The following is a 14,629-nucleotide window of genomic DNA, read 5'->3' on the forward strand; positions in this document are numbered from 1 at the left end:
TCAACGCAGCACTATTCTATTGATGACTTCTTCATGATTGTCGTCTTCATCACTGAAATAATCACTGTCGTCCGTTAACGTGCGATCCTCGTCTACATTCATATCGAAATTATTGTCATCTCCTTTATCGTGAAAAATATTCCTCTGTATTGAATACTCGACACAAAAAATGCAAAATAACCGCTATACTTTTTTCCAATCGATGTACCAACGCGTAGACTTTCAAATCACAGACTGTAATTTTGACTCGCTTCATTCTTCCTTATATACTTTTTCTATTGCCTTTTCCTCTTGTTCCAACTAGAGCATCGCGTATCGTTTCTTCTGTTTTAGTGCATGGTGTGCATACACTGCAGAGAAACAATATCACCCATAGAAATTGAGTCGCGTTGCTGCGTTTATGCTGTCTAGTGTTTATAAAATCTAGCAGCCTGTCATCGGCGCTCGTCTTTGTAACCCGCGACGGTTAAGTCATAAAATTTTTGGTCGAGTACCTACGTCGACCATCGATGCTCGCATCTGCAGTGCGAGATGATATTCGTTTATAAATTCTATCATCGACGTTCATCAATACCCATAGAAATTGAGTCGCGTTGCTGCGCTTATGCCGTCTAGTGTTTATAAAATCTAGCTGCATGTCATCAACGCTCGCCTTTGTAACGCGCGACGCCATAGCCGAATGGCACCGCAAAACACCGATAAGCGGCACTTCCTACGAAGAAAAGTGAAAAGGACCGCGGTGTCACGCTAGTTGCAGGTCGTAAATTATAGCCGCCTGCCATAGGCGCTCGCTTGCATTTGAAGAGTGTGAAATGACATCTGTTTATAAATACTATCGGCCGAACATCGACGCGAGGCGGCATTTGTTTATCGAACATGTCCCGACGCGCTCGCCTGATCCCCCCCTTCCCTACGACCTCCTCGCCCTCGAGTCCTCCCCCCCACTGCTGGGAACGCAGACCCCTCGCCCTCGAGTCCTCCCCCCCAAACCCAGTGCTGGGAACGCAGACCACCTCCCGCCCCGCTCCCCCCTCGGAGCACCCAGCCTAGATCTGTCTTCCTTTACCTACCTGTTGCGCCAGAAGCAGCAATCCAAATGTCATTTTCTTCAACGCTGAGGGCCTCACAGACGAACGCCTCGTCCTTTGATCCATCTTTCGAAGTGTCTGTATCACTCTGCTTTTTCTTTTTGCAGTCACAACGAATGTGACCAACGCCATTACACCGATAACATCTGAAATTCGAGAATTTATCCTTGTTACTTTCACCTGTGGATTCGGCTGGTTTCTTCGACTGGTTACTTTTATTGCTGCTAATACTGCCACGGCCGCTCTTTCCTCGGATCTTGGCTTTACTCGCCATTAGCGCTACCAACTCGTCCTGTTTTTCAGCTCGTTGTTGTCGATGCTTTTCATCGGACGTCAGCAATCCTACCAAGTTAGCGACTGTTTGTTGATTTTCAGGCCTCGCCCACTACGCTTGTCGAAGGGTTTCGTAATCATCCGGGAGCGAGTCCAGCAATTTGACCATGAACGATGACTCGTCTGGCTTCACATTCAATTGCTGCATACGTACAATCAAACCTTTTTTAGCAATATGAGTTACTATATCATCGACTAGATTTTTATTAAAACTAAAAAATTCTGCTTGAACCGTATGTGCAGCCTGTTTCGTTTATTGTTCGTATGCTGAATGTAATTTGAGCCACATTTCTCTCGCCAATTCACACGTCACCAGTAGCGCCATTACCTTTGATTCCAGGGTTTTCACGATTATTTGATTCGCGGCGCGATTCGCCTTGTCCCACGCTCTCAGGTTTACCTAGTATGCAGCTTGTGTATCGGCGGCCGCAGCCGCTGTCAACAGCGCCGGTTTCTGTATCTCGGCCGTTGCACACCTTATATGCCCCTTCGGTTCCACGCAGCAAGTTTTTTACCGCAAAGGACCCCGCACTAATTATATAGGAAATTGGATTCCGGTGAAATCGCGTAATTTTTTAATATGTTGTAGCTTATAACCTACTGAAGAAGAAATGTAATGGGCACAAAGCTAAATAATGGACAGTTTTTGAGCTACAGCCAGTCAAACATGAAAAATTATGGTCTGCGCGAGTATTATATCCCTACTCTTGGCATAACCCAGGACTAACGACATGGACGTGGTAGGGGGCTGGTCCCATGTGTGTGTGTGTGTGTGTGTGTGTGTGTGTCAGCAGAGATAAGGACCCCACGGTTCGTCACTCTCGTAGTATTTAATGACTCCAAACCCTCTCTGCTGTGTGTGTGTGTGTGTGTGTGTGTGTGTGTGTGTGTGTCAGCAGAGATAAGGACCCCACGGTTCGTCACTCCCATAGTATTTAATGACTCCAAACCCTCTCTGCTGTGTGTGTGTGTGTGTGTGTGTGTGTGTGTGTGTGTCAGCAGAGATAAGGACCCCACGGTTCGTCACTCCCGTAGTATTTAATGACTCCAAACCCTCTCTGCTGTGTGTGTGTGTGTGTGTGTGTCAGCAGAGATAAGGACCCCACGGTTCGTCACTCCCGTAGTATTTAATGACTCCAAACCCTCTCTGCTGTGTGTGTGTGTGTGTGTAAGTGTGTGTGTGTGTGTGTGCGTGCGCGCGCGCGGCTTAATAAAAATAAAAATAATGATTTTAATTGATACACATTTAAAATAACATTTCATTGTACTCCACATCACTCATTTTTTTCAACATTCAGATCCTGTTGTGGTGGTCTCTCAGCAGCATCTAATATTTTATTTAATAATGTTGAAGAAGGGTAACGAACGTTGGGTTGGTGTCGCGCGTATCCTAAATACCATAACACGCTGGCTACGTGCGCACATGTACCCACAGTTTTTGCACCTGATTTACAGGTGCAGTAATAACCTAATATCACTTTCCTTTCATCATCTACGTCGTCTTCATCTCTCATATTGTAAGAGTGCGAGTGTTTTCACGGTTTCGTAATGCAACAAAACAGCAAATATTTATAGCTTACAATATGAGAGATGAAGACGACGTAGATGATAAGAGGGAAGTGATATTAGGTTATTACTGCACCTGTAAATCAGGTGCAAGAACTGTGGGTACATGTGCGCACGTAGCCAGCGTGTTATGGTATTTAGAATACGCGCGACACCAACCCAACGTTCGTTATCCTTTTTCATCATTATTAAATAAAATATTAGATGCTGCTGAGAGACCACCACAACAGGATCTGAATGTTAAGAAAAATGAGTGATGTGGAGTACAATGAAATAAGTTATTTTAAATGTGTATCAATTAAAATCATTATTTTTATTTTTATTAAGCCGCGCACACACACACACACACACACACACACACACACACACACACCAGAGAGGGTTTGGAGTCATTAAATACTACGGGAGTGACGAACCGTGGAGTCCTTATCTCTGCTGACACACACACACACACACACGCACAAACACACACACACACACACACACACACACACACACACACACACACATGGGATCAGCCCCCTACCACGTCCATGTCGTTGGTCCAGGGTTATGTTAAGAGTAGGGATATAGTACTCGCGCAGACCATAATTTTTCATGTTTGACTGGCTGTAGCTCAAAAACTGTCCATTATTTAGCTTTGTGCCCATTACATTTTTTATTCAGTAGGTTATAAGCCACAACATATTAAAAAATTACGCGATTTCACCGGAATCCAATTTCCTATATAATTAATGCGGGGTCCTTTCTCCTTTCCAGATGTTCCAGTTCTCGAAGTTTCTCGATTCCATGAAATTCCATGTTTGTGGATTTCCAGTAAACGCACCAAACAGACACGCCCTTTTACCGCACTTTTGTCAATGTTCACTGACGTACTCACTTTCACTTACGAGCAACCGAACTGTCAATGTTCACTGCAGTTTCCACTTAATCAATGTTCACTACAGTCTCCACTTACGAGGAACCACGCTCTGCTACCATGTTGATGTATCAATATCTTTTTATTGTGAAACATACACCGAGTAACGTTTTGTGTCGAGCATAGAGGCGCGAGTGGCGCGACTTAACCAAAGGTGAATATCGTGCTTAGTATAGCCAGAGAGAAACCTGAGAGCGGCCACCGGGATCCATGGTGTAAGGATTACATGGTGTGCTCAATTGCCTGGGGGAATTCGGGTAATGACGTCACTCGTGTCGAATTGTGTAAACAGAGTAGCAAACGTCTAGAAGTAAAACATTTTTGGTGTTGTAATATTGGCACATGTACATGCATTCTTGTCACACTCATGCCGCTTATGCCACTCGTGTTTGTTTATGTATAATCATAAGTCAAGTTGTACATATATACGGTAATTAGAAGTACGGTACATTGTTTTGTGTGGTAAACAGTGACAATATATAAATTTAAAATAAAAATGGTGCGATGTATTGTTAAAAGTTGTAGAAATAAAACAACGGGGGTTCGTGTGAGGAAACTGTGAATTTTTTTCAGCTACCTAAAAATGAAGTGATGCGGGAAGGATGGCTGAAAAAAATAGGAGGCTATGTTTTACCACCAAAAGTTGAATTTTTATCATTTAATTATCGTTAGTACATGCAAAAGAATTCTTGTTGACCATATACAGCATTTTTATTTCAATTATATTGAAAGTTGTGTGTCTGTTTGGAAAAATGTAATTTTCTGTCCTCATTTCACTTAATTTATTTAGACGCAAAAGTATCATTATAAACAATTAATGTAGAATAACTAGGATATGATTTTCGTAGTTTTTTAATGACCTTTCTTGTAAAAATATTCATTTAGACGAGATATTATTGTATGAGGACAAAAAATTGTTTTAAAGTTTTTAATGTACATTTTTCAAAGAAAGGACCCTTTTTAAAATTCTGAAAAAAATCACATAAAATGTTGTATATATTGCCTTTATGACAGTATAGTTGAAATTATGGGATCAGGTCGGTTTGCAATTAAAAATCGACTTGAAAAAATTTAAATAAATAGAATTCCTCTGAATAACATGTGAACTGTATAATAGAGAGGCCTTATTTTTTCTGAATTCAACCTGAATTATCTCCCTCAATTTTGGTAAAAAAAAAACATTGTTTTCTGTCATTTTAAAGATAATTTAATGCTCTACAAGACGCATTAATCCAAATAAACAAAATTTCAAATTTTTACGACAAATAATGTCCGACAATTTTTTGCTGTTTCCACGTTTTCAATCGGCTACCGCCGGCATTAGCATTGCCCAAGATGTACCCTGTGGAGTAGTATTCTTATCAAAGTCTTATATATAAACCATATCTATATAAAAATAGGACTGTTTACCAATAATTTATCAAAAAATTATTTTTTAGCAAATGTTTACAATTTTTGGTATAAGTATAAATGATAATGTCGGTGTTAAAAAAAAATATAGTAAAATTATTTAAAAGGGCCAAGTTTCATATGTAGATAAAAAAAATAAATGTGGTATTACATTGTCCTTCATTCTAACAAAGTATTTTTTTAATACCGACATTATATATTATTTTATACCAAAAATTGTACACATTTGTTAAAAAATAATTTTTTTATTGTCATTATGGCTATTTTTTTATTTCCAGATTGTCATACATGTAAACAAATGATTGTATGAAATATCAATACAATAATTTTTCTATTAATATTACTTTTTGTTCTAATTTTTTTTTAATGACAATTGTTCAAATATTAATGTATATATAGGAAACCAACAACATAAATTTCACGATTCAAAAATTCGCAGCAAAAATATAGTAAAATATGAAATGCCAACAAATTGGGATTTCTTTACATATTCTCCTTTCTAATTATCATGTCAAAAAATGTAATACCAATCGGAAATTAATTGACATGCATTGAAAGTTTCAGTACATTGAAATGAACATTCAAAAATGAATTTCAGTCAATTCATAGGCTTCCAAACTTCTCATGCTTTTAAATGCATTCCTTGTTATACAATGCATATCGATTGATGCGCAAGCATTTTCATTTTCATTACATTGAAATGCGTTCTTAATTTCGTTAATTGTAACTAACGATTCCCTCTAACATCACTGAAAGAATGTTTCAAAATTATATTTATATAAATATAATATTAAATCTCTTGTTATTAAACATTTTCAACTACCTTTTCAGAAGAAAAGTCCAATTACGAATAAAAGTTGTTATACTAATTATTTTTGCTTCTTTGCATTTCTTTTCACAAACATTAATCACCTCTCTCTCTTCAAAAATATCAGTAATAATATTTTAAATGTAAAAGGTGTGACAACAAATTTTTTTCCAAAGATCTGATTGTCGTGTATCGACTTTCCTTTTAAGCGGTTTATTGATGTACCACCTTGTGTTGTAAACAAATTAGTTTGAAATAGGTAAAATTATTGAAACAGAAATAAGAAATGTAATCAAAAATACATGAAATTGTAACAAGTAATTAATAAATTATATTAAATTTCAATAATTTAATTTTTCGTTGATTATGTATACCTATAATTAGTTATATTATACTTCGCCAATACATATTTTTAAACGCCAATTTCATATCAAATTAATAATTGTTATGTTACTTTTACGGGCAACAAATAATTAAAAAAAAAACAATTGATTCGAACGTATGACCCTTGCATTCGAAAGTTATCGCCACATCCTTTGAGCCAGTAAGATACTAGAGTGCTTTTATACGTAATATATACATTATCATCGGGCAGAAGGTTAGGCTTTGTTCATGCCATTAATCAATGACAATAATTTTGTCTTTTTGCGTTAATTTATTCAAAACCAGTAAAGGAAAAAATAGTCAAAAGCATTAAAAAATTCGAAAAAAGGAAGTATTGCAATTTTAATACTATTACATTCTTTGTACATAAGGCTTTACAAGTATTATTTTTTAAAATTTTCTTTAATACTTTTCCATTTGTTGAGAAATCATTAAAGCCCTAAACAATAATAATAATTTTTAATAAATAGAGTATAACGTATCTTCAAATATCATTCATAATCGTAAATATCGTTGCAATACATTTTCAGGAGGCAGTTTTGCAACATAATCCGTTCAAATTTCCTATTTCCTAGTTACTTTTAGTGGTGGTACCACTGCTTGTACAATTCGACGTGAACAGCAGGAGAGAGAAACGAATTTAGAGAAAGAAAGACACCAATTGAGCACACCATGTATCCTTACACTCATGGTGTAAGAAGAAAGGTGAACCATTGCGCATAATGGCGGAAGTCTGAGATCTTAACCAATCAGAGCTTGAGCTTTTAGGTAGCGCGCTCTTTAAAAGTTTCAGAAATGAAATAAGATATGTATAACGCAATTTAGATAAAAATATGTTATATTTAATATATATATCACAAAAGTGAAGCATTATTATACAGACTGTTTGTTGCATATATGTTTGAGTTTTTTTTTTCTTTTCTAGTACAGTTTTGTTGTTTTATCTCTTGATTAATCTGACGCAGGCGTATATACGTACGGGTTCGTACAAGGCACGCGATTACACAAGCGGGAAAAGAAACTTTTGCGCACGTGATGCTTGTTACCTTGTCAAATATACCACTTTCTTTGCTAAATGAGCGCCCATGAAGTTTTACAAATTCTTCGTTCATAATACTGGCTGCTGTCTGCAAATCTTTGGAGGGATACATACAGTTTCCTCTGGATATGCAAGACAGCCAATTATCTGTCAGAGGAAGAGTTGACGTAGGAACACCTAATTCTGGGTATTTATGCCGAAATTTATGTGCAACATAACCAGCTATATAAATCAAAGCTTCTGTTTCAATTGTTAGACTAGCTATTGAAGTTTCAAATTCTTGAAGCAAACTAAACTCATCAATGGTTGGAGTAGTATAAACTATCTGGGTTTCTGAAAAAGTCATAAAATAAAATAGTAGTATTTTTTATTTTTTTGTATAAGCTGTCACTCATTTACATACATTATACATGTATGTAAATCCTTTATACATGTACATTGTAAACATCTTATCAATTGCAGTTAATTAGGTGGTGTAAGTAATAATTATAATTATTATAATTAATTTATTGTATATTTGTGTTGTATTTGTAATGTGTTTGTGTAATTAAATATTTGTAGAATTTATTATTGTATACTATTGTATATTTATTTGTATATTGTACAATTTGTATTAAATTTATTATTATTATTATTATACTAAAGTGCCTGGAATGTAATGACAACCATAAATTAATAATATAAGGACATAAAGTCAGAAGTAAAAACTGTATATACTTGGCGTGAGACATTACCGTGTATCTTGATATTGATTCAAGTACCTGATTCATCTTCCTCATTAACCTCTTCTTCGTGGTCTTCATTGACTGTGAATGTTTCAACGTGATCAACTTGCATGAACAATTTTGCCTCTTTTGCGAGATCATCATCTTCTTGAATGTCTGAGCAGTCAGATGTCCAAGAAGCATTTTCATGTACATCTTCTATATCCATGAAAGAAACCGATATGTCAGGTCATTTTCCGTATTTTTTTTATTTGATAAAGCATGCCCAGAATGCTTTCCGAGGATGTACCATTTTAAACGGTTCTGTAATTCCACCGGTGAAGGATGGTCATTTGCATGTCCCATAGCTCTTATGTATGAAAAAAAATTTTCCAGAATGTCCTGATTCAGTCTTCTCGTAATGATGAAATCGATCGTTAACGCATCCGTCGAATATTTTTCCTTCACGTACTGAAGTAATTGCCTTAATAAACGGTTACTCAATAAGATTCCCTTTTGAAATGGAAGTAATGTCGATCTTTTTGGAGTTCGCATATTGCTAACAAGTTCATTCATTTGATCCAGAATTACATCTTGTTTCTGCAAATCAACTCCATACGCACGCAAACCACTGTGTTTGCCAAATTTAGAGTGGCAATTAAATATGTCGAACCAGTAATTAAAAGGCTTAAGACCTTTGACATTATCTGCCAATTGTTATTGTGCGAAAGAAATTTTTGTTTTCCGCAATATTCAATTGCCTTTGCATTGCGATTAGAAAAAACTTGTGCAGCTAATTTTACAGATTGTCGCTGGTTGCCTTTAACATCTAAATGAAGTCTACTGAGATTAAAAGCAATTTTTAAATCACAGGAATTTAGTGCAACTAGCTCTTCTAAAATGTCTTTGTTTATTAACTGACCGTCGACGATAAATCCTGAATCAAACAAATTATTTCTAGCTAGTTTAATTATGTGTGGTATATCAGCAAAAACAAATACTTTCAAATTTTTGTCTAATGGATGCAAAAAGAAACACTGCTTTTCTTCGTCTGCTTTCTCCATCACTTTAGAATTTTTATTAGTTGGGATCTCAACTCCAATGTTCATTGACTTCCATAAGCGTGCATTTGTAGGTCCCAAATCACTCGTAACCGCAACAACAGTGTACCCTACTTCTTGAAGACGTGTTATGATTTCAAATAAAATTTCTTTTGTCATGGGTTGATCGAAGTCGTAAAAGATTGGTTGTTTCCAGTTTCCGATAAGGCCTCGAGCCATTACAAATTGACTTGTTTTATGCGGTCCATATATCTTTTGCTCACGACGTTCCAAGTCTACTTTATTCGAAATGTAGAGTTCATCAAAAGACAATACAGTCAGTTTCTCTATCATCGACAAGCCTCCTCCCTTACTCTGCATTATTTGTATAACATCTTTCAGAATGCCCGGTTTGACATTAAAATGAGCACTCCAATTTCTGAGAGTTTGCACGCAAGGCAAAGGTACATTTTTCACCGTCCGTAAATAATTGTATGCTCTGGCACTTACTGACCGCAGGGCAATAGCAGAAGAAATGTCTTCAGCTGACCATGTCATACGACTGTTATTTGGAGACATAATTCTTTTAATTTGTCCAGATGTAAACACCATACGCAATGCGTCAAACGCTATTGTTTCAGCGTTTTTTTCGACATTCTTTTGCAGTTGTTGAAACTCGTTAAGATTTTTAATGGCATCTTTTTTCAAGTGCTCATTTTCTTCGGCGAGCTGCTTAAATGCGATAGAGATCTGCGTATTCGCAACAGAGAGCTGCGTATTCTCGCTAGCAAGTTGTTTGTTTTTCTCTTGTAATTTTTTTAGCTGTTCCACAAGCATTTCAGCTTCCCTATTCGGCTGATTGTCTAACTGTTCAGCACTGTAAAAAAATAATACAAGAATAAATATTAATCGAAAATGCTTTAATGATTATTTTATTTGTACAATTTCAATTTTTTTATGTTACTGTTGATCATTTAAATTTAGATATACAATAAAATGTACATATTAATACATACATATTCATTGCTTCAGCGGGTTCCACTGGTAAACCACCGTGTTCACTTTTTGCTTGTTCGTCTCGCTCATCATTTTCTGACTCATTTCCAGTGCTTACGGCATTAGCATCCATCTCCGTATTTCTCTTCGCATAAGCAACAAGTTCGTTATAAGATGGTATTTTGGATTTGCTATACGATAGAATAAATACCATTAATACAAATTGTGAGGTAGGTTTTCAGTTTTCGGTATTATTCCGAAACTATTATGAACTGCACAACAGAAATTCGTGAAAAATAAATGCAAAAGATTAAATGGATATATTTCTGAACTTACCGGGGTATCTTTTCTTTTGGTTCGTCAAGCTGTGGTATTGTTTCCTTTGGAATATTCAGCAATTCCGTTGGTATTGAGCCTTTTTTCAGCCGTCGAATCAGTCGTGGCAGATTCTTCGAACGTTGTTGTGTCCATTTCTCTTCGATGCAATCCGGTACGAAATGTCGCTCACATACTGCAGCTAAAAATAAGATTTTTTAATAATCTTTGGAACATGACAAATAAAACCATTTACCCGGTAATTATACAAAGCATTCGGAATATAAACTCACCACAGCTAAGTTTTATATCCGCTTCTTTTCTCTGACAAGCTTCGAGCCACTGTCTCCTTATTTCAGGCTCTTTTGGAAAATAACACAACAATACGTTGTAATTTTCTCTATTACCACGACGGTCCGGCTCTTGCAATTTTTAACGCAACACACTGGCATTTTTAGCAATTGTTCACGATAAATGACACGACGTCACGACGAAACTCAGTCAGTAGCCATATTGAATTTTACATATGTTCGCATAAAAGCTCAAAGCGTAATTGGCTGACTGTCCCCCACTACTTTTAACCTACTGCGCATCCATCGGAATGGTTCACCTTTCTTCTTACACCATGCTTACACTATGACCGGGATCATTCCGTTCCAGCGGACGTATACTGACGCGCCGCCTGAGAAAGTGGACGTCAACTACGTCGTTACGCTTGGTAACGGTACACACATGGTTCGTGTCCGTGCTATGGTTCGTGTCCGAACTACTCAGATGGAGGGGATATGCTGGTCGCGCAAGCCCCTCTTCTGTCCGTGTACGCTCGGCACTCGGCAAGTTTCGAGCGGAGAGAGAAGGACAGACATACGATCTGCTATCTCCTTCTCTCTTGAGCTGTGACGTTGCCGGCGCGGCGTTGCCGTTAGCACGCGCCGGCTGTACCACGATGCCACGCATTTCGGGTTTCGCGTCTCGTGTCTCGTGTCTCGCCGAGTGCCGAGTCTCGAGTTGGCAAATTGACGATTCGCTATACGTTACATTTGCGTTTATGTTTACAAATTTTAATTTTTATATTTATAAATAAATATATATATGTATATATATTGGAAATTTACAAATATATAAAAATTGCAAATATAATTAATTAAATAATAATTTATAAACTTAAAAATTAAAATTCGCAAATGTAATGTATAAAAATCACATATGCTATACATATGCTTCTATCTAGACATATGCTTTTCTATGTAAAAAAGTCTTACATTAAAAACCGTTACTTTAGCATAATAATATTTACATGTAATATTTAAATGCATAGCAATAATTATATTATTGACTATGAGAAATAACTGTAGTTTATAATATTCTTTTACTCTTATTAAATTTATTTTACCTATGCATGTTCAATTGGCCAAATTACGGCTAAATTACAAGCAACAACAAAAGGATATTGGATAAAAATAAAAATACTTTATTAAATAAACAATACTCATGGGTAACATTTCGACTGTACTTATTATAATTAGTCTTCTTCGGAACGGATTACTATGAATATAAAAGAAGAAGATAAATATTAAAACATGATAATGTTTAAGTTAACATACTAAAACATTAAACATTAGTCTACTAGACTAAAACATTAAACAATTTCCTAATAATATAAACAAAATAAACAATAATCTAATTGAATCACAAATATAAAAACGCCGGAGTAATCAAATAAAACCATGACAAGATAAATTTTATATTTATATTGAGAGGTGATAAAATCTCTTCCGTCAGGAAGAGAATGTAAAAAAATTATTAACGGGGGTATTCTGATTTAAAATATCTTTAAAATAGATATTTTTTAGGAATTTTTTGTAGGGAAACAAAGAAAATGAATAACGTTAAACTTTGCATGTTCTCTTCACCTCATTTTAAAATTTTATTTTTATTTAAGTAACAAAAATGCTCTTCTTTTTTGTTATATCCTTTTCACTACAAATGACAGACGGTGTAAATAATTCTAGCTGTTTTAGGTATCTGAAACACAAAAAGCTAAAATTTTCTTATTTTGCAGAAGTGTGGCTATTGTCTGAACTATAATTAAATCAATATTTCTATTCTGTGTGTGTAAAAACGGCTTTTTTATTAAAAATATTATAACTTTTTTCAAAATTTTATTAGTATTTTATTTTAAAAAAAACTAATAAACAATGTTTATTCTAGTTCAGACGATAGCCATCACTTATTTTGAATAAGAAAATTTTTGGTTTTGTTGCGGCCCCAATTAATATAACAATAAATAGTATTAAGAATAAAGACCGCAAAGAACAATAGGGAACGCGACCGCGAAAGCCCAAAAGAATTACGCAACGCCGAATCAGCAAGAGATGAGTTGCGCGATCGGCCCACATACGATCGAGCAACTCAGCGATATCGAAGGACAGGACGAGGATTCAAAAGGAAGCGACAACAGGAGACGAGAGGGCAATCGGAGTCAGGGAGCAGATCAGTAACGCGCATCTCTTGTACGGAAATAACTGTAAAGCAGATTCAATTAAAGTATTCTTTATTCGAAGTGCCGTTTATCAAAGAATGTTCTATCAGTCACCCATCCCGCCTCCTCCTTGGAACGATCGAATCCTAGTGTACCCAAAAAGGGGCACAACAAAATGGTGGCAGCGTGAGGGATCCAGTGGCAGGAAGACGGGAACAGCAGCTGAAACAGAAAATAAGTGAATCAGTGAGGCAGTGCAACATCCTCAACGGAGACACGGCAGCCAGATTCAAAAGCAGCGGACAACACGGTAGCGGCCGACGAGGAGCAAGCGAGCAGCGTAACCCGAGAAGGCACCGACCTACCTCAACGGAGGCTCACCGACAGATAAGGCGGCACAAGCACCGACCAGCAACATGCGACTAGCGACCGTAATGTAAGTCGATTAAGCAAATTATGTAAAGCGCAATCACCGTAGATGTCGGAAAACAAAAATCCACCTGCGGAACTAAACCAATCGTGGCTCCATAGCGAGACGTCACGACGAGCGCGTAGAAATAGACCGTTAAGCCCCGTGCAAACGACCGAAGAAGTCGTAAGCGATAATCGCGAAACCGTGCGTAGAAATTTAGACGCGTACTACTCAAGCGAAAGCGAATCAGAACCGGAATTACACCCGAACAGCGTAATTGAACGCGAATCCCAATTCGACGATTCCATTATAATTTTAGACGCGAGAGTAATAGGACAAAATAACTGCCCCGACGAAAATAGACTCCACCCCTCACACGCGCACGCACAATCCGAAGACGCGGACAGTACGACCAGTAGGCGAACACACAGACGAGAGTTCTCATTGACCTCGTATGATAGCAGCGTATTTGACCCGCAAGAGTATTATTCTGCCCCGAGACACGTGAACGTAATCGAGATGGCGGAAGCAACAAATAGCAACCACGACGCGAATAACGTAAATGACAACGCGCCGATAACCCCAGAAGAAATAAACGAAGAAAAAAACCGTCTTAATCGAGTGCTATCACAAAGAGGCACCCCGGCGAATCACCGTAACCGGATACCCGCACGGGCCGGACCGCCGCGGGACGATGAGATTCCATTCTCGACGAGATATTAAACGGAATCCGCAACTTACAAGATCGCGTAAATTAACTAGAAACGGCAAATCCTGAACGCCGCAAATTTCACGCGAGACGCGAGCCAAGTAACCTCCCGTTCGAAGTAACGTACGGAAGAACGTCATACGATATTCGGAACCAAGCGGAGCGCGCAATCGGATATCTACGTTTAAAAGAGGCACGAGACATGATACCCGAGTTCGACGGAGCCTCGAGTAAATTACAAGAATTCTTAAGCGCCGCGTCATCTATATATATAAAAATGAATGTATGTATGTATGTATGTATGTATGTATGTATGTCCTTTATACAATCTTAAACTATTCGATTGGTTTTGAAAGTATTGTATATGAAGTAGGGGTAGAATTTTTCGGGGAGTGTTATAAAATGTATAATTTTTCGTAACCGA

General features: G+C 37.1%; 1 protein-coding gene across 1 annotated transcript; it reads right to left on the minus strand.

Annotated features, from left to right (window-relative positions):
* On the minus strand, nt 1-11,009 carry LOC139816930 (uncharacterized). The gene is made up of 7 exons (XM_071784760.1): nt 10,896-11,009; nt 10,624-10,804; nt 10,308-10,478; nt 8,925-10,168; nt 8,309-8,428; nt 1,071-1,430; nt 1-122 (listed from the first exon to the last, which is right to left on the minus strand). Exons 3-7 carry the CDS (start codon nt 10,418-10,420, stop codon nt 1-3), a joined length of 1,959 nt encoding a protein of 652 aa, XP_071640861.1. The 5' UTR covers nt 10,421-10,478; nt 10,624-10,804; nt 10,896-11,009.
* Between the last annotated feature and the right edge of the window lie 3,620 nt (nt 11,010-14,629).

The sequence above is a fragment of the Temnothorax longispinosus genome, chromosome 7, assembly GCF_030848805.1.
Source record: "Temnothorax longispinosus isolate EJ_2023e chromosome 7, Tlon_JGU_v1, whole genome shotgun sequence".
NCBI classification, from domain to species: domain Eukaryota; kingdom Metazoa; phylum Arthropoda; class Insecta; order Hymenoptera; family Formicidae; genus Temnothorax; species Temnothorax longispinosus.

Bases quoted from the DNA above. Each gene is read 5' to 3' on its own strand.
- LOC139816930 (XM_071784760.1), bottom strand. From the start codon at position 10,420: ATGGATGCTAATGCCGTAAGCACTGGAAATGAGTCAGAAAATGATGAG. The intron at 1,431-8,308 runs GTACTTGAATCA...CTAACTTGGTAG, and splicing joins TAATGAGGAAGATGAATCAG to GATTGCTGACGTCCGATGAA. The intron at 123-1,070 runs GTAGGTAAAGGA...TTCACGATAAAG, and splicing joins TGCTGCTTCTGGCGCAACAG to GAGATGACAATAATTTCGAT.